This window comes from Lepisosteus platostomus, chromosome 17 (assembly GCF_059453375.1).
Source record: "Lepisosteus platostomus isolate fLepPlt1 chromosome 17, fLepPlt1.hap1, whole genome shotgun sequence".
NCBI lineage: Eukaryota > Metazoa > Chordata > Actinopteri > Semionotiformes > Lepisosteidae > Lepisosteus > Lepisosteus platostomus.
Genome location: NC_142627.1, coordinates 13,305,664 through 13,324,480, shown reverse-complemented (window position 1 = coordinate 13,324,480; position 18,817 = coordinate 13,305,664). Strand labels below are relative to the sequence as shown.

Here is an 18,817-nt window from a genome sequence, read left to right as displayed (position 1 = left end):
TGTGATTGGATAACGTCACGTCTATTTTTTAGGCGGGCGGGCTCTAACGTGGAAGCTCGGGTCACATGGCAGACTTACCGGAAGAAACCCTTTCCGGGAGCCGGGGTGGTGATTTCCGGCTTGCTGAAGAAAGTTGAGCAGGAGAGGTCTGCAGGTTCCTGGATTCTGAAAAATGGACGGTCAGGGAAGGAAAGTGGTGGTTTGTGACAATGGAACCGGGGTAGGTCTGATGACAGATTTCTTACTTTCGGTGATTTGTGCTTCTGCCCGATTCTTCTATGGCTGATTGTGGCTATGGAAAATAGAATCGCCTGAAACAGGAAGTAAAGAGGTTAGCTGACTGGGTGGGTAGGCAAAGGAATGTGAGTCTGTCAGCTTGTCAATTCCGCTTTTTTCAAAGGGACTGATGCTTAATCTGGTGCTCACAAGGTATATACGTTTCAGATTCAACGCTAAGATCCCTTGTTGAGCCACGTTCTGCAGTAGTGGGTAGACTGTGTTGGCATTGTGCATTCTGTATGGATGTAGTCATCGCTTGCCACCAAGGGCCAACACAGGGGATAATTGCTGGAATTTAGTCCGTAAGGGGAAGAAACGGAGCTCGCATGTCCCCGGTAAAATCATTAGATGTTTCTCTCCTCTCCCCTATCATATGTATGACGAACCATCAGTACATCGGTGCCATCACGGTATATTTAAGTGCCCCGTAGGTGAATCGCATTGTTCTGGTAACAAAAAAAAAAAGTTTCTAAGTCGAAGCTACGGATCGTGCCGTTTTATCAATGAATTGGGGCAGTATTGTTTGCGAGGGCGACAGAAACTGGAAGCGGTTGCACAGCGGTGTTGAAAATGCACCAGCACTCTGCCTCTGTAGTTTGAAATGTCCTTATACAGTTATCACTGGTACAGCCCCTGCTTGCGGTTTTACAGAGCTCGACAGGATGTCAGATCACGCAGGGCTATCTGTCGCGGCGCTTCGCTTGGAAGGTTTTCGGGATTAGAAAGCCCTGCTCGGACAACTCTCATTTTAGCCCCTTTATTTGTAAATTCCGATTATTTGTGAAACAGGTGACGCGTTCCGCGATTAAAAGATTGATATTTCCTTCATACAGCAGCCATGTTGCCGTACTGTGTGTTGCCACAGTTCGTCTGTTTGTTCAAGTCTGTACATGCAAACACATTCTTCGCGTTAGTTCCCAAAGCGCTTCTGAATTTACTTTCTTTGCGAAATGACAAACCAAGAAAAACAATTGTAAAGAACAACGTTAAGAAAAATCACTTTAAGAACCTGCCGATTTACTAAGAATGACTTCAGTCCGTCCATCTGTCTTGGTGTCTTATTGATACTCCTTGATGTATGAAACTCACTGCGGAAAAGCGGCTTAAATAAAATGAAGTATTTGGGTTCCAAGTTCGCAGCAGATTGTAAGTGAGGAACATATTGCAAACAGAGTTACAGTCCTTTCATAAATACGTAAATTCGTTCTGACTAAATACAGCACCAGTCAGATGGACATCCTGTCCTTTTTCTGGGACACTGGGGGTTATGTATTTTTTTTACACAGTGCACTCCATTCTCCGTCCATCAAAAAAGAAAGCTTATAGCAGCGTGTCCCTTTTCTGTCAAATATTAGTTTACCAGCGCCACAGGAGGTATTTTTTTAGTTTTCTTCATCATTGCAGCGTGTGAAGACTACAGAGCACTGCTTCTGAAGCATACCTGTGGAAGTGGCAGTTCAGATGAAATGTATTAGGTGTAGTTAGATGTATTTATTCGCCACGGTGAGATCCCTATAAAAACATGCACTGTTGCATATTTAATGCGGAGATACTGTGAGTAATGTTTGAACACGTACAGAAATGTATTGCCTTAGGCTTTTGATTGTGGTGTTACACCGTTTTAATAATTTGGTCAGTGGTGATTAATTTGTGTAAAGATAATGAAGTAGTTGCACTCTACAACTGTTGTTTAAGAACAGATTTTAGAACAGGTTGCCAGCGAACTGAGGACGCTTATAAAATTTCAACCTAAAAAGAACACTATTTGTTTCCTTTTTAAATCAGCTCAGGTACAATGAGCTGATTGCATAAATCGTTTAGAGACCGAGCAGTCCAGATATCTCTGCCCATTAGCGATAAGAGCAGTGGGTGGGTTCTTTTTTTCAGCTTGGAGCTTTGGCAGTAGAAACGTGCGTTTCGTTTTTTTCTGAACTAGTGCACATTAGCTTGCCGGCTGGACTGCACGGGGAGGGAAACTTAACAGAGCACTCTGAAGGATGTTGGTTAATGTGCGTTGCAGAAAAGTGCTAGTTGTGCACTGCTTGACTGATGACTCAAAGGGAAGTGAGATCAGCACTGAAACCACATTCACAGCCTGAAGAACTTTAACTGTTTTATACAACAAATCAAATCTATTTCTGTATGAATGCTTATTATAGTTTTAGTTGAAATGTTTTTGTATGTCTTACAAACTATTCTAGCACCTTGCATATTGGCTGTTTTATCACAGGCTTAAGTATTGTGTGCACTTTTGGAGGTAGGCGTCTGGACAGTGGGTTACAAAAGACTTACCTTATTGAATTCCAGCTCTGTGACATGCTTGTTTTGTGACCCTGGGGCTTGATTCTTAACACTCACTAGCTTGGTCTCATCCCCAGCTGGACTACTGGGGAGGTGTCCCCTTGAAAAAAATCATTTAACCTAGACCTAGATTGTTTGTACAACAAGAGTCGGATTATCGGAGAGAATGGATTGGTCACTCTGCTTGGACACGAGACTCTGAGTAGGTCTGTCTAGAAGAAAGTTGCAGAGATTAAGCTCACGGTGACTGCTGATTTTAGCCTTCAGTGCTTGTGTGGCTGTGGGCATGCCTGTTGCGACAGGTCATCTGCATTCTTTCCTTAGTGTAGCAGCTAGACAGTACTGTTCGGTGAACATGGTCAGTTTTGCAATGCTGTGGAAATACCTAAAGTAGTTAGCTATTTTAGTGTCCTGTTCCACATGCCTGTATGGGGATAGCCCTGGTCCTTGAGAGCGAGAGAATCCAGTAGGTCTTGTAGGTTTGCCTTCAATCATCGGTTTCTAAAGACTTGGAAGAGAAGAACTCATGATCGGTTTACTTCTGGTAAATCAGGAACAGACAACTGTGATCTTTGAGAGCCACAGAGTGTTGTAATTATTTCTACACTGCTAAATTGACCCAGTCCCCTGCTTAAGTGGTCAAAATGAAATTGTTCCAGTCATTTAGAAATTGATGATTTAAAGGTGATTCATAAAATGTACTGGATCCTGGCTCTCCAGCACAGAGGGAGTCTGCCTTGCACTAGTCTGTTTACATCTCGCATCCATGAGAGTTCGCGCGAATTGTGATGTGAAACCGCCCTTCCTGCACACTAGTCACCATAATAGCTATGTAATGTGATGTACAAGCAACTAAGTCCAGGTTGTGCATTAGATATTTCACCACAGAATGTCTCCAACATGATTTACATGTAGAGTTAACAAGTAAGTTCCATTTATCGACAAAACCATCTTGAAGTCGAGAGCAATATTTCTTTTGGATTAAAAGAGATGTGCTCACCAGCCTGCTTGTTTTCAAAGTAATAAGGCCGCTTCCCCTCACCGGAGGTTTTGTTGCCTCGTTCTGAATCAAAGAACATGGTGCTGTGCAGACTTGGAAAATTCGTGTATATTGTGATGTAAAACCTCCAACTTACAAAATACTGTGCACATTTGACTTTTATTGTGGTGTGAAATGCACTCATCAATGCTGATTCTTTTTTAACCCCGAAATATAAAAATTGCATTGCAGTTCCCCTTTAAGCTTTCATTGTGAGAGGTTTTCAGAATATATTTAATTTATGTTCTCAGTTTCTTGTATGTCCTATTTATACATACAGCATCTCTAATGGATGTCTTTACATTTATATGCATTTGCACAAAGAGAAGCTGAACTTATGTGTAGTGGTAACTCCAGGAATTTCAATAAAACAGTTTTTCCCAAAGGATTGCAACACATTCCTAATAGAATCCCTGACCTTCTGTGACAACATGTGGCTAATGTGAAAGACGACAGCTTTGTTGTCCACTGAGCTCTTCTAGAAGCCGGCAGCGTTCCAAATGTATTCCATTCCTCTGAAAAAACGTGTCCTCTTCTCTCATTCTTGGCCAGTTTGTCAAGTGCGGCTATGCGGGTTCCAACTTTCCGGAGCACATCTTCCCCGCGCTGGTCGGCAGGCCCATCATCCGATCGACCACCAAAGTGGGAAACATCGAGATCAAGGTAAAGCTCTCTCTCTGCTCGGCTCGTGTCAAGGAAACATCTGCCAGACTTGAGGTTCTGCATTTAATTGTTTGTTTCTCCTTTTTTTCTTCCACTATTTAAGATGTTTGCTGTCATTGTGAAAATATGACCTTGCTGATCCGTTTACCAAGAACGGGTGTGGAAGTGGAAATTTGGGACAGAGTTGCTGCATTTTGCAGCAGCTCGGAAGCCTTTGACTATGACAAAATAGCTCTAGTATTCAAAATTAAGGCCTGAAATCCATGCTTGTATATTTATGGAGATAGTTCAGGTGGGTAGCTGCGTCAGCATGTGTAGGCTGCAAAGGAACAAGTAATAGGTTTATTCCATGCTGAAAAGAGAAGAAAGAAAACACACTGTTTCAGCAAGGGAAATGCAGAAAAGAAAGGTCTTCTAAGTACACACAGCAGGTGGTTGTCTTACTTTTATATCTACATAAATAGGTTTATTCCATGCTGAAAAGAGAAGAAAGAAAACAATGTTTCGGCCGTGGCGCCTTCTTCGGGTGTGAGCCAGGTGGGTAGATGTGTCAGCATGCGTAGGCTCACCTGAAGAAGGCTCCACGGCTGAAACATGGTTTTCTTTCTTCTCTTTTCAGCATGGAATAAACCTGTTTATGTAGATATAAAAGTAAGACAACCACCTGCTGTGTGTACTTAGAAGACCTTTCTTTTCTGCATTTCCCTTTTCGTGGAAACTTTTATTTAAGGTTTTAAAGGATTTGATGAGGTCCACTGTCATGTAATCAATCCAATATTAAGTTACAGCTGTTGTACGTGATGCTCTCTAATAGTGGCGCAAACCTTGGTTGGCATTCATTTGAAAGTTAACAGCATTCTGCATTTTGGGACTGATTTTATTTTGAGGGGAGTACCCAGTATTGCAATTTATTTACATGGCATTGTGCTTATGAAGGAGCAAAGAACTTTAAATGATATGCAATTATAAGCCTTTAGTTTTAATATGTTCATTGACAAGTTTTGTAAAATCGTTCAAGATGTTAAAATATGCAGAAGGCATTATAATTTATCGAAGAATACACATTCTGTATTCTGACTAATTTACGAAGCTTCGTGTGTTAATTTATGGATTTTATAATTCTTTTACATTTAATGCACTCCTAATTTTCATGAGCCCATATTGAGTTTGACAAGAGAAGATAAGTCCATGCTTAATGTTATCTTTTTGTTTAACAAAAACAAGTTGTTCGCTGTTTATTCTTTTGCCTTTCTCGAAACATTAATGTGTGTGAGGTAAAGTAATTCAGATCGGTGATATATGTTCAAAGTGTCATAAAACATGAGTTTCCAATTTTAAAGTGAGTTCTTCAAATGACATGCCAGTATTTAAGGGACAAAAACAAGTATGATCCATTTCTGCTTTAATTAAGTGGAAGAGCAGTTTATGTAGTATAATTAAGACTGCTATGCAAAGCACGTTACATTTCCCTAGGAAGAGTTCCTTATTCCAACAGATTGCAGGCTCGAGCTTTGTCAATACAGCCCATAGGTTTGTGTATTTGTTGTGATTATCCCAGATCTCAAGTACTCCTGAAACAGAATTAAGTCGTATTCTCTATATCATATTCTGCGGGACTAAATAAATGTATGTATTACCCAAGTTATGTGACTCTGGAGCCAGGTCTGCACATAGTTTTCAGTTTGCAGGACGTGGATGAGGAAACCAAGCAAATGGTTGATGACTGGACCCCGGATGACTGCCTTCTTCTGAAAGATGTTTAGTCTGGGGTAGAAGATGTCTGTCCAACCCATGACACTCAAAGCAGTGCTGTTGTTAAATGTGAAGAGGGTAGCCTTGGACCTAATCCTGCCTGAAGACCGGGCAGTCATGTACAGTCTCTTTTGCAGATATAAACGAGGTTTCTGAAGAAGCTCCGAAAGGTGCAGTTAGCTGTGGTCTGCTTCTGTCTTTGCTTTCTGTCTGACCTTCTGCTTTTGCCTTCTCTTTCTTCTTCTTTCTTGACCTGTTGAAGTAGAATAACAAAAAGATGGTAAGTGTGGTTCAGTGTGTGCTGGTTTTTTTGTTTTTTCCCTTGTTTGCTTGGCCAGAAGAAAGATTTGCTCTGCTTGGTCATTTTTACTGTTGAGTTTCTGGGTTTTTTCCCCCTATTACTTTATCCTCTCTCCCTTCTCCCTTTGGTTTGCATACTTTGCCTTGATGAAAGAATACCATTCTTTCTAACCTCCCTTTTGTTTTGTTTTTTCTGTTTTGCTGGCTTGGCTGATCCATGTAGGGTATTCACCATTTGGTCAGTGACGATTGTGTCTGTAGAGTTTAATCGTGTTCCCCTGTCAATCAGTCCTGCGAGTTCCCTTTGAACGAGGTAGAAGCACACAGACACCTCTTTCAGACTAATGCAAGAGTTGACTTCACTGCAAGTTCTTCCTCTTTTTTCCCCCCATCTCAAATTCATTTGCAGAAGTGTTCAGTCTGACAATGAGTGAAGTAGCCTGCAACACTCACACATTTGGTTATTTAAGTTAACTATTTCCTTTAGTACATCCGCCATGGTAAAACAAAATAGAGACCATATATAGTTGTTTTTCATAGTTCTTTCCAGAGTCCTGCTAGAACACACGGTTATAGCATACAATTTTTGAGAATTGCAATTGTTTGGCCAGTCGAGTTTTTACCTGAATGAAAAAGGCCTTTTGAAAATTGGTTGGTCTTTAATCTGGTGCAGCATTTTATTTCATTTTTCACTAATCCCTAAGAATGGATTGGTACAATTAAATACTTTACTGTGGTAAAACTTGCTCCCATTTTCTTCTTTCTGGTGGGGGTAACGAGGGGGTAATAACTGTTCTTTAAGGCCTTTAAGTTACTTATGGAACAGTAGCTGAAAGGCAGCCTCCTACGTGTTCAGGAACTAAAAAACAATTGAATTGAAAACAATTGTCTTTGAAAGTTGAAATTAAACCTGTTATTACAGGTTCAATTGTTTGAGGGCTCAGGTGGCACAATAACCAGAAGGTGTGTGGCACCCCAGCACCAGGACTGGGAAATCGAATCCAATTTGTAGATTTCCCAGTTAGCTGTGCACACATGACACTTTACGTACAGTATTTCAGGTATAGCAGTGCCTCTAACATACATGCCAGTGGTTTGATTGAAGGCTGGTATATTTCAGAATTTTCTTTTGTAATACATTTTGGCTTTGTTCTACACCTGCTCGTTATAGACAATACCTAAAAGTTGACTGTATTTTGAATGACAAGCATTCAAAATTCAGTTTGTTTTGTCAGTTTAAGAACAACGCATTACGATCCTGTCAGTGTGTCTTTATTGTTTTAGTTTTTTTTTTATCTTTCAGATTTCAGCTATGTTTGGTTACCTTTGAAATGGACAGTTGTCAAACAATTGATCAGATTATTTTCCTTTAGGAAATGGTATTCAGTCAAAAGTGTGTAATTTTAATATTGGAACTCAAAGGTGATCCTGAAATATTGTAAATGTATTCTCTTCATATACAATATGTATTTATCTCGCCCTGAGATCTTATTTGGCTGCTTCTTGATAGAAGTGGGTGTGTCAGCTTTAACAGCATGGTTGTGTAGCTAGATCCAGACCCCCGCTTTGTATAAGAACTGCCTTATCTCTGTCCTATATGCACCTACCTGTAGGATCCACTTGTGTCCTGTGGTTTGTGTTTCTCATGGTGTTTAAACATGCAAATTCAAAAGTCATGAAGCAAACCATATGGAAAAGGCAGCAGTAAACCTCAGATAATCCAGCTTCTCGTTTAAAGCACGCAGGCTTGTGAGCTGGGGCCAAGTGAAGTCAGACTAAATCAAAAGAAGCTGGCTGTCTTTGAGTAAAGCTGGGTGATATTTATTTACAATAAAATTCATTATTTCTCTCTCTACAAGAGGGAGGAGAGCAATGCAAACACCACTTGCGCATCATGGCAGAATGCACTGAAAAATAAAGCAATGCATCTTTAAAGGTGAATGAATGTCATTGGAATTGGTTGTGACATAACTGAGGGAGTAATGCATGGAAACTTCTGTCTGCATGCCAGGATCTCAGTCAAGCCTAAACAGACTTGAGCGTCTGGCTTCGAGAGGCTCTGTGGAGTGCATCCTACTACTTCTGCTGTACGTTGTGCTTTTACTGATTAATTCACCGTGTCGTCCAAGAGCTCATCTCATCCTCATCAAGAACTTGAGCCGCAACTGATGCGCTGACTTTTTAAAAGCAGTTATCAGTTCTGAGCTGGGAGAAATTTCCTTAGTAGATCCGGATCGAAATGAATGGTTCCTTGTATGAATTAAGTCATTAAGCTCAGAATTTATAAATATCCCTTTAAAAGAACAATCTTGCCTCTGTGTCGTCTATGAGAATGAGCAATGGCAGCTATGTCATGTTGGCATGAATTTTCTGTGGCAGTCTGGGGCTTTGACACTTTGTGCCTGTATCTCCGACTGTCTTTAAACAATAATATTGTGTTTAATAGTCTGCAGCACAGGCTAAATGCAAATATTCTTCTTCTTTGTGGCTTGCCACAACCTTAATACAATAAATCACATTGTTATATTTTTAATTGAGCATTTCCCCCGACTTTTCTCTAGCTATTTGAATGGTAGCCAATGCCTGTGTCATTTGAATCCGATCCAAAGGTCTCCACAGCCTTTTCTCCGCAGTTGGCCTCGTCAGTTTTACAGCTCCCCACTTCCTTTCTGCCAGCGAAACCAACACTGTTCTGCTGGGAAAATCCATAAAGCAATCGTCATTTTACAAAAAGTCCAGAACCATCAGCCAGTAAGTTAGCAGGAACAGCGGCTTGTGACCTGTAGTCGCGTTGTTGAACATCTGACCTGTGCCCTGGCATATTTAACCCACTTTCCCTTGCGTGTACTTTATTTACCTTCCCCTGTTTAGAGTCCTGGCTGTCATGTCAGACAGTGCAGTCCTTCTCGTTCTTGACAATCAGCTCTTAAAAGCACCCAGTGTTGGGAGAGTGTGGTCCATTGCCTAAGCTGGACAGTGGGAGTGACCTGTGACCTCTGCTCCTGCAGGACCTGATGGTGGGCGACGAGGCCAGCGAGCTGCGCTCCATGCTGGAGGTGAACTACCCCATGGAGAACGGCATCGTCCGGAACTGGGACGACATGAAACACCTGTGGGACTACACCTTCGGTCCTGAAAAACTCAACATCAACTCCCAGGACTGCAAGATCCTCCTCACAGAGCCCCCAATGAACCCCACCAAGAACAGGGAGAAGATCATTGAGGTGAGCAGCTCCTCGGGGTCTTCTGCAACGCATCTGTCTTCACATGCTATAGTTCTACATTTGCCTCCAACACTTTTTTTTAGCAGCTTTCAATGTTTCCTTGACCACTTGCAAAATTGAAAAGTTTAATTGTACTGGGAAATTAAACTATGATTTTCACTTCTCAGATGTATTCAGCATAAAGCACTTCCTAATATCAGGTTGTTCCCCAATATAAATTTTAATTCAAATTACGAAAAGCCAAAACGTGAACATAGAAGGCTGAAGGTTTGACCTGACCTCATAATTTGAATGCCCCATGAACCAAAATTGAAAGGATTCACTGTAGCTTTGAGAAGACTGCATTGTGGGGTATGGTGCCAGAGAACTAGGCTACATTTTTGCAGGTTCGAGTTCTTTATTGTAAGTAAGATATCTCCATGTTCCAGTTCGCTCCATATAATTAAAAGCTGTTTTAGAATCTGCATTGCCTTGCAGCTTTCTGCAGACACTTGTGAATTTTAACTGGATGGCTAGCAGCTTACCCACAAGCTGCTCATTTATGTGTTTTTGGTTTTTCCGAAGCAAATAATCACCTTACTAGAGACGAGAGTGAAGTGGACAAGAAAGTATTTAAGAAAATAATTATCCAAAATATCCAAAGGGATGACTTGAATGAGTAAAACTGTCATGACAGTGAACAGTCCAGCAATTCCACTTCATACCAGTGCACAAAATGCACTTGGACACGTTTGTTGTTCTCGGAAAGATTCACAGTTTTTATACAGAGAAATGCATATAAAATAGTTTTAAAATAGTTCTAAATCAAATAATGCTGTTATGCACATTCATTTTTGTGGGTGTTTCAGGTTTGGATGATGTCATCTGCATGTTGTTCTGCTTTGCAGCACAGATCGCAGATCTGTACTGGACTCTATGTTATAAATAAAGATATTAATGGTATAGTCTATGCTAAGAGATATAAATGTACTCACTGGTCAGTGTTTGGGCTTGAAGTCTCAGTCATGTTGCAAAAGCTTTGTGAACAAGAAGCTTTGCAGATGATTAAAATATTATTGAAGTCCCTTTGAATTACTTATTCTCTAATTACTACTGCAGTGTAAACGAAACAGTATCATAGTTATACATTGTGTACTTGCACTACATATTTATGTGTTTTTAATAAAGTTTAGATCTTTCTTTTGTCTCTTGCTGCATTCACTAAGCTATTTTTTACTTTCCTTTCCAGGTCATGTTTGAAACATATAAGTTCTCTGGGGTTTACATTGCAATCCAGGCTGTACTGACCCTGTACGCTCAAGGTAGGTCATGGACATCTCTCTCAGCACAGCCTTTCGTAGCCACCAGAAATAGTCTGCATTTCTTCACAGTGGATGTGAAATCTGGTTGCTGTGATCCTTGCTAGTATTAAGCAGTTTTCTGATACCAGATGGATGGACAGACAAGTTTTTAGTTTTTGTTTGTTCTGAAAAATACTGAATGCACACCTGGATTTACATGCTAAATTTTATTGTAAATTTGCATTAATAAATATTTATACCAATTTAAATACATTTTAGGCTGAAAAATGCTTGACATATGTGTAAATAAAATTGCAGCCTATTGAATACTAATTTTAAATCCCAGTGTTTTTAAACTGATTATATTATTTATATATTATTTTTATGGTCAGAATTATAGAAGCCTGCAGCTATGTTAAAGAGTTTTGTTCGTTAACAGCTGTTAGACTTGCCAGATAAATACATTAGCGTGGGAGTACATCCGCAACCGTCTGTGCTTAAGTGAATATAAAAATCAAATGGCTCCATTTTATTGCCTTGCTTCCCCATTGGCAGGAGTTTTTAATAAGGTGGGGAGTGCCACCTAGTGGTGACGTTTTGTTTCTCCTCTGTGGCTGTGAAAGTCGGGGCTCTTTCCAGTAGTAGCTATGTGAAGACCAGCAAGGTTTGTTGCTCAAGAGAGGCTGTGCCGTGTGTTCAGGCTTGCTGACCGGGGTGGTGGTGGACTCGGGCGATGGCGTGACCCATATCTGTCCTGTGTACGAGGGATTCTCGCTGCCTCATCTAACCAGGCGACTAGACATTGCTGGAAGGGACATCACTCGCTACCTCATCAAGGTAACTTTCCCTGCCAGGTACGCTGTTGTGCATCTGTGTTTGTGGCAGTGCTGCTTGTTTGTGCAATTAGGACCGCTGCACTTAACCATGTAAAAGAGATAAGATTACTTTATTGGCCATATGCAATTTCTTGCATTAGGAATTTGTCTTTTCGCATACCCCAGCTTGCTCTCCATGAGACACACAGACAGGGAGAGAAGCTGGGGGTCAGAGCGCAGGGTCAGCCATTTATACGGCGCCCCTGGAGCAGTTGGGGCTAAGGGCCTTGCTCAGGGACCCAACGGAGTAGGATTCCTCTGCCGGCTGCGGGATTCGAACTGGCAACCTCCCAGCCACAGGTGCAGATCCTTAGCCACAGAGCCACCTCACCGCCCCTGACCCAGATGTATATCTGACTGTTCTTGCTGATTTATATCTGTATCCCATGTGTTCCAGTGTTCCAAAGCCTACAAGTCACTGTTGCAGGAACTGTACTGTAACAGTTTCTGCAGGTCTGGCTTTACCAAGACGAAGAGTGTTAATTAGACTCTCTCCGGGGGGTGCCTCATCTTATTCATTGCATAAAACCACGACTGTCTGTTTCTGCAGTGTTTTATTTGTCATTTTTCCGTCAGTTAAGCAAGTCGTTCATCGGGGAGCTCTGAAGAAAAAGCCCCTGGCCCTAACTAAAGCACGTCTTGTTGTAGTTGCTTTTGCTGAGGGGTTACGCCTTTAACCATTCGGCCGATTTCGAGACGGTGCGCATGATGAAGGAGAAGCTGTGCTACGTGGGCTACAACATCGAGCAGGAGCAGAAGCTGGCCTTGGAGACCACAGTGCTGGTGGAGTCCTACACGGTAAGCGCTGCCGGCCCCACTGAATGTGCTCACGTCTGTGAGGTCATTTACCAGCAACTTCGGGAATAGCAGTTTCCTGTGGAGGACATGGTATTCTCATTTGTACAGTTTGATTTTATGGTTGGCTGCAACACCCCCCTCGATTTACAGTTAATTTCAGTTCAACAGCCATAGAGCGCTGTACTGTACAATACTGAACATTGTGGTTTCCTCCTCATACACTCCATACAGGTGTAATGAAGCATTGTGTGTTGCAAGAAATTATTTAAGAAGTAGGAAAGCTCAGGATAGTTCCATCTTTTATTTGCTTGCCTTGTGAAGGGTGATATCTATGACACTTTGTCCCTGAAGTAGTTTTGCAACCTTTGTATTTTTCCTTGTTCATGTTCCAGTATTTGAAAACGCTCAAGCCTGTACACTGTGGGACCAAACATCTTAGGTTTTCATTTGTGCTCCAGTTGTGATCTGTGAAGCCCATGACTCCTGTGTATTATTTTTTGTAGACGTTATTACCAAATTATATGATCAAGGTGTCTCATTTAATTGAGATACATTTAATATCTGTTGGTGTTTTTTGTTCAGACTGATTTTTTTAATTGAATGCTGAAAGGTTTGGTTGACGTTGTTTTGGTTTTCATCTGGTGTTGCCTCACAGGCTTGTTTATTTTTCTGTACCTTTCTGTTTAACAGCTCAGCTCTTGGAAAATCGCAGGTGAACCTTTTTGCTGAGCTTTTAAGTTGGAGTTTATTTTAGCTTGTGTTTCTTTCCAGCAGACTTAAGAAAAACGAGGAAAATACAGAGACTGTTGTACAACTTAACCTACATGTAACATCATTTCCTGTGTGGCCCAAATCTTTCAAAACCCCTCCTAATATGTGTTTCCTAGTTTAGACCAAGGCCCTCAAGCAGTGAATGGAATCACTGATCCTGTTATGTTTATACGTGTGTTGTTTTTATTATTTCATGACCTTGCAGAAAGCTTTTGAATCACTTTGTCAGCCTTTTAAACCTATTCATATGAAGGCAGTCCTGAAGCTACTGAAATGTAGGATAGTTAATTATGAATATTACCAACTGTTTGAAGATGAATTACAGTGTTATAGAGTGAATATATTTAAACGCTGAATCTCTTATTCTGCCATCCACTGAGCAGTAATTTCTCTTTGTCAGAAAGAGCTCCAGCAGTAGCCTCTCTAGTGCTCTGCTTACCCACAGCATCATTTAAAACAAATGCTGAGAACAGGCCTTCAAACCAAGTAGCTAATTGATGTAGGTTTTTATTTTCACATTACGTTAGCCAATCATAAATATTGTGTATTATTCCTTATTAAAATTAGGGATGTCCTCAACCGTACCTGCCTCACCTGTATAGAATTGTTTTTCCCCTTTGATAGTTACCACCTGAGAAAAGTCTTTTAGTACTTTGCTTGAGAATTTGAGAACTTGAGCAATGCACCACAAAGAGAGAACAAGCCCTTCTGCTCATGAACACGCAGTTAAAAAAGAAAGGGAAACATGAGATTTTGGAAAGGGATTTGTACTACTCCCAGATTTTGTGTGATTTTAAAAGGAGGTAGGAACTGCATCACAAAGCTGTCACCGCCATGGGAATAAAATGTAATCGGATGACCTGTTAGCTCTGTGCTGTATTTTGACTTTCTGTATTTATTTCTCCTGCATCACCCTGTTAAGTGGCAGAGCTGAAAGATCAGACTTGCTTTCTAGATGTAGTCAGACCTTGTTAAAACCAAACTTGTTCTAGCCTTGCTTTTGAGCATTAGCTTTAGAGAGCATGTTTTTTTTTTAAATTGGGTCACAACCCAAACTGGGTCAGGGTGACCTTGCCAGTGGGTTGCAGGTGAGGAAAATAACAGGAGCATCAGCACGATTTTCTCCCTCTCCTCTGCTTAAACTTGTAATGGTAGGAACACCAGCCTCTTTGTACATGGGCATCTTCTAAGGTTCCTTTTTAGAATTTTTTTTAGTACAATAAAGGATGTAGAGATAAGGTATAGCCTGGCCTTGGAGAGATTTAAAAACCTTTTCCTACCTGGTGTTTGCACTCCCACTGGCGTTCAAGGGATCAGCTAGGCACCCTGGGTTTGTGACAGCCTTCGGGTCATCAGTGACTTCTTGGGATTGTCCCAGGGGGTCCAGAGAAACAAGGGAAAATGCTTGTCCAGGAGTGTGAAAAATCAACAGTCACACAGTGCATCTGCTGACCTGCACTCATGCTTTTAATACTTGGTGTGCAAATTGTACATTTCCGTTCAATCCAGGAGTGAGCACTTCCCTTAGTAGCAGAAGGTGCTCTTCAGTGTCAAGTGAGTCATTTTCATGCCAGTGTCCCATCTCTCCCCCCAGCTTCCCGACGGCAGGGTTATCAAAGTAGGAGGAGAGAGATTCGAGGCCCCAGAGGCCTTGTTCCAGCCTCACCTTATCAACGTTGAAGGTGTCGGAGTGGCCGAGTTGCTCTTCAACACCATCCAAGCTGCTGACATCGACACCAGGTATGCGGTTTGGCTTTCTGTGGGAGCGTCTGTAAGTGAGCAGGCAGGGCTTCTTCTAAAGCCGGAGGTCAATGGGCAAAACAGCGGTGGCTGTCCCAGCTCAATGGCTGTTGATGTGTTGCTTTGCTCAGGTCTCTGAATGTCGAGTTGATGTCTGTGATGTTGGATTTTAGTTCTGTATCACGTATCGCATACATGACGAGAGCCTTCAGAATTTCTCCGCGAGGGTAATCGATTCTTTTGTTACCCCACTGTGTGCACTGAAATCTGCGGTTTTACTCTGGATTTGCACTCAAGGCGGCTGAAGAAATCCCGTTGAGGGACTAAACATTTAATAGTTGTACTTAGACATGGGATACAGGGATGTATCTTTTCATTGCACTGTAAAACCATAAGTGTTGGTCAGTTGAAACTTATAAGAAGCTCTTTTTATATAATACAAAATCCTGTGCTAGGAATTTCTCTGAACAAACATGAGTATTTTAGGACAGATTCATTGTAGCACAAAACTGGGGGGGGGGGGGGATTTGTTTAGACTTTGGTTTGTGGAAGACTGAGACTGGCGCAAAAATAATTTGGTGGGAATTGAACACTGGGCTTGCACTCTACACCCAGTTAAGTCAACTTTGCCAACAGGACATGTACAGGCGGGCACGCTGTTTCAACGGAGTGGCCCTCTTGAGTCAATAGTCCTGGAAAGGAATGTAGCGCGCACCTTGAGGAGACTGATAAGAGGCTGGTCAACATATAGTACCTGTACTTCCAATGAACTGTGCTCAAATTCCAAAGGGTGGCAACTGATCGCATAGGTCAAGGTGGTACTGCTGGAGATGAAAGATCTTGAGACTATTTAATTCTTGCGGAGACATAAAACCTTACATGCTGTTGGTTTCCCTGCTCGTTCGTTGCGGTTTTAATGCCTCCCAGCGGATACACAGCCTAGATGCCTTTTCCAGCGGAAGGCGACCTCTGCGTTGCCGGGGAGCGGGCTGGACTCGGGTCTGAGAGTGTCCTCTGTGTCCCGCAGGGCCGAGTTCTACAAGCACATCGTCCTGTCGGGCGGCTCCACCATGTACCCCGGCCTGCCCTCTCGGCTGGAGAGGGAGCTCAAGCAGCTGTACCTGGAGCGCGTCCTGAAGGGGGACGTCGACAAGCTGTCGGTGAGTGTGGGCGCCGGGGGCGCACGGCCGCAGCGTTCTTCCAGCAAAGCCACGTTTCCCGGTTCTGAGAATCCGGGAGGGATTCTTGGTTACAATGGAATCGGGGCTGATGATGATCCAGTAGTCTTTAGGTCTCCCGGAAACCACCTAAATAAATAAAATTAATCTGCATAAAGGTTTTTGATTGACCTTAACTCATTGAGTTTACTAATCATTTTACTGCTCCTTTCAGTTTTTTTTTGCTTTATTGTTTTATGCCTGTAAAATTCTTCCCGTGATTATTTTAAGTTCCATAGCTGTTGAAGGAAGTGGCTGACTACAGTGTTAGACTCGGTAACCAGAAAAACGCCCTTCTTTTCAGGTTCCTTGTGCGATGGTTTCATAAAATAAGTTTGTAAAGATGCGTTCCATGAGCTATCTCAACAAGTCTGTAAAAAAAAAGAAACACTGTCACAAGAGGCCACCAGGTGGAGCAACAGTTCTGCCTTTTGTGGCTTCTTGGCTCCATTAATGCTGTAAGCTGACCAGCCAAGTGACAGACACGCAGCCCACCAGTTACCCTCTCTGAACAGGACGCATTCGCTCCAGGTCAGGTCAGATATGTGGCAGGGTTGGGTCATGGCTTGTCCCATATCTCACTATTTAAAATCTGGCCTCTAGCCTGGAAAACCTAATTCGAGTTGTCTGGTTGTCAGACTTCTAAATTTAGATGATCAATTACAGATGAAATTCTAGATAGGTCTGAGTGGCATGTCTGTCTTGAATATAAATCGCATGGAAATTAAAGTGTATTTAAGACGTGTGGAGCAACCAGATTTTGTTGCCATTGCAGACTTTCCTCACTTAAGCAGTAGAGAAAGCCTGTATTAAAATGCTGCATGGCTGGGCTTGTGTTTATTTTATGTTATCGGAGGTGTCAAGGTGAGTTGCAGGAAGTGCTACCCTTGTTCAAGCCAGCGAATTTGTTTGTAATGCAAATGTAGGTTTGCACACTTCTGTATGTCTGCCGCTCCCTGAATTTTTTTGCCACCCGCCAGAGGATGTACTGACTGAGTTTCTGTGGGCTCCCTCTCGTCTCTGTTTCACAGAGTGAGACGTCGCATACTAACTCTTCCACAGCTTCTGCACAGTCTGATCCACTCGCCAGCTGTTTGGAGCTGTAACAGGCCTGAATCGCACCCTGGCTGCTTGTAGTTCAGCTCCCTACCAGGGATGCTTATGTGAAAAGATTGTTGTTTCTTTTTTAGACATTTCTGAACATTTCTACATATGTTTCAGTCACTGGGAATATTCCCCACTGACTGCTGTCATTTCAACTCTGAACTTACAATATGACTCTCCAAAGTTATGGATCTGGACCAGGTACACTGCAGTGACGCGGTAGTTCGCTAACTCCCCTCCCACACGTCTTTCCTGCCTCTTTCAGAAATTCAAGATCCGGATTGAGGACCCCCCTCGCCGTAAACACATGGTGTTCCTGGGTGGCGCTGTGCTTGCCGACATCATGAAAGACAAGGACAACTTCTGGCTGACCCGAGAGGAGTATCAGGAGAAGGGCATGCGCGTCTTGGAGAAGCTGGGAGTCACCGTTAGATAAGCTCGGACATTCTCGCGCCACCACTTCCTCACGAGCTTTCGTCCGCCTTTTCCTTTTCTGCTACTTCCTTCATTCTCGCTCATCCATCGACAGGGGGTTGTGCCCGGGGGGGAGGGAGGGGTCAAAATCTGAGTTTCCTGGCAAGGTTTTATTTTCTGTCTTGTCGCCACCAACTTTGAGCATTTATAACTTTATCATTGCTCCATAACAAACCCACAGCAGTGTCAGACCTATCTTATGCACTGCCTTTGCCATCCAGACATGCTGGTAACTCTTAGTCTTTTTCTTTGTATTTTTTTTTTTGCATTTATAGCCACAGGCGTGCTTGCTTTGTCCTCAGCTAGCTCAGTGAGCTGAGTTTCATTTATCCCAAGGATTTGCAGGGGAAAACACAAGCTACTTTCTTACATCTCCCAACCTGCCTGCTGCAGCCAGTACTTTAGGATTTGTTTGCTTAGTGGTTTCCTAATAAGATGGAAGTTATTAGAAGGAGCCCCTACCCTTCTTTTAACGCGTCTTCTGCTTCTTTGTCTGAGAATTGTGAGGCATTAAATTCAAATTGAGACTGATCATTTTTTTGGGGGGGGAGGTGTGCTTTCTTTCTATTGGATGTCTAATTCTTCTTTACCTCTTTATTTTTCGTACTCTTTTTGCATTGCAGTTTCTCTTTGAGTAGAGAGCAAGAATGTGTAGTCACGTAATGTACGATCATCGCCATTCACCACGGAGTTCCGGACTTCACCGTTCAGTTTTTTAAAAGGGACTGGGCTCCCTGACCTTAATTCGTCACATTTTCGGGGAGGGAGGGAGGGGGGTAACATGTTTGTAATATTGATAACAAATCGGTGTCATTAGACATGGAAGCATTGTAAAAGCTGGTATTTAAGTTTGTTTGGCTCTCATGTGTATATTGGAGGCACTTCATATTCAGTTTTGCATAAACGTGTATCCAGTGCAGTTACTGTAACTGGATCTTTTTTTGTTCATAGCATAACTGCCTAATGCCGATTTAAATAAAGCAAAGTGATTTATACATAA

At 42.2% G+C, this 18,817-nt stretch overlaps 1 protein-coding gene across 1 annotated transcript; it reads left to right on the top strand.

The window, feature by feature from the left end:
* The first annotated feature begins 61 nt into the window (after positions 1 to 61).
* Positions 62 to 18,817, top strand: actr2b (actin related protein 2b). The gene is made up of 9 exons (XM_088610109.1): positions 62 to 220; positions 4,172 to 4,282; positions 9,343 to 9,558; positions 10,787 to 10,859; positions 11,539 to 11,675; positions 12,362 to 12,511; positions 14,877 to 15,022; positions 16,050 to 16,182; positions 17,609 to 18,817. The coding sequence occupies exons 1-9, from the start codon at positions 173 to 175 to the stop codon at positions 17,777 to 17,779; spliced, it is 1,185 nt and encodes a 394-aa protein (XP_088466235.1). The 5' UTR covers positions 62 to 172; the 3' UTR covers positions 17,780 to 18,817.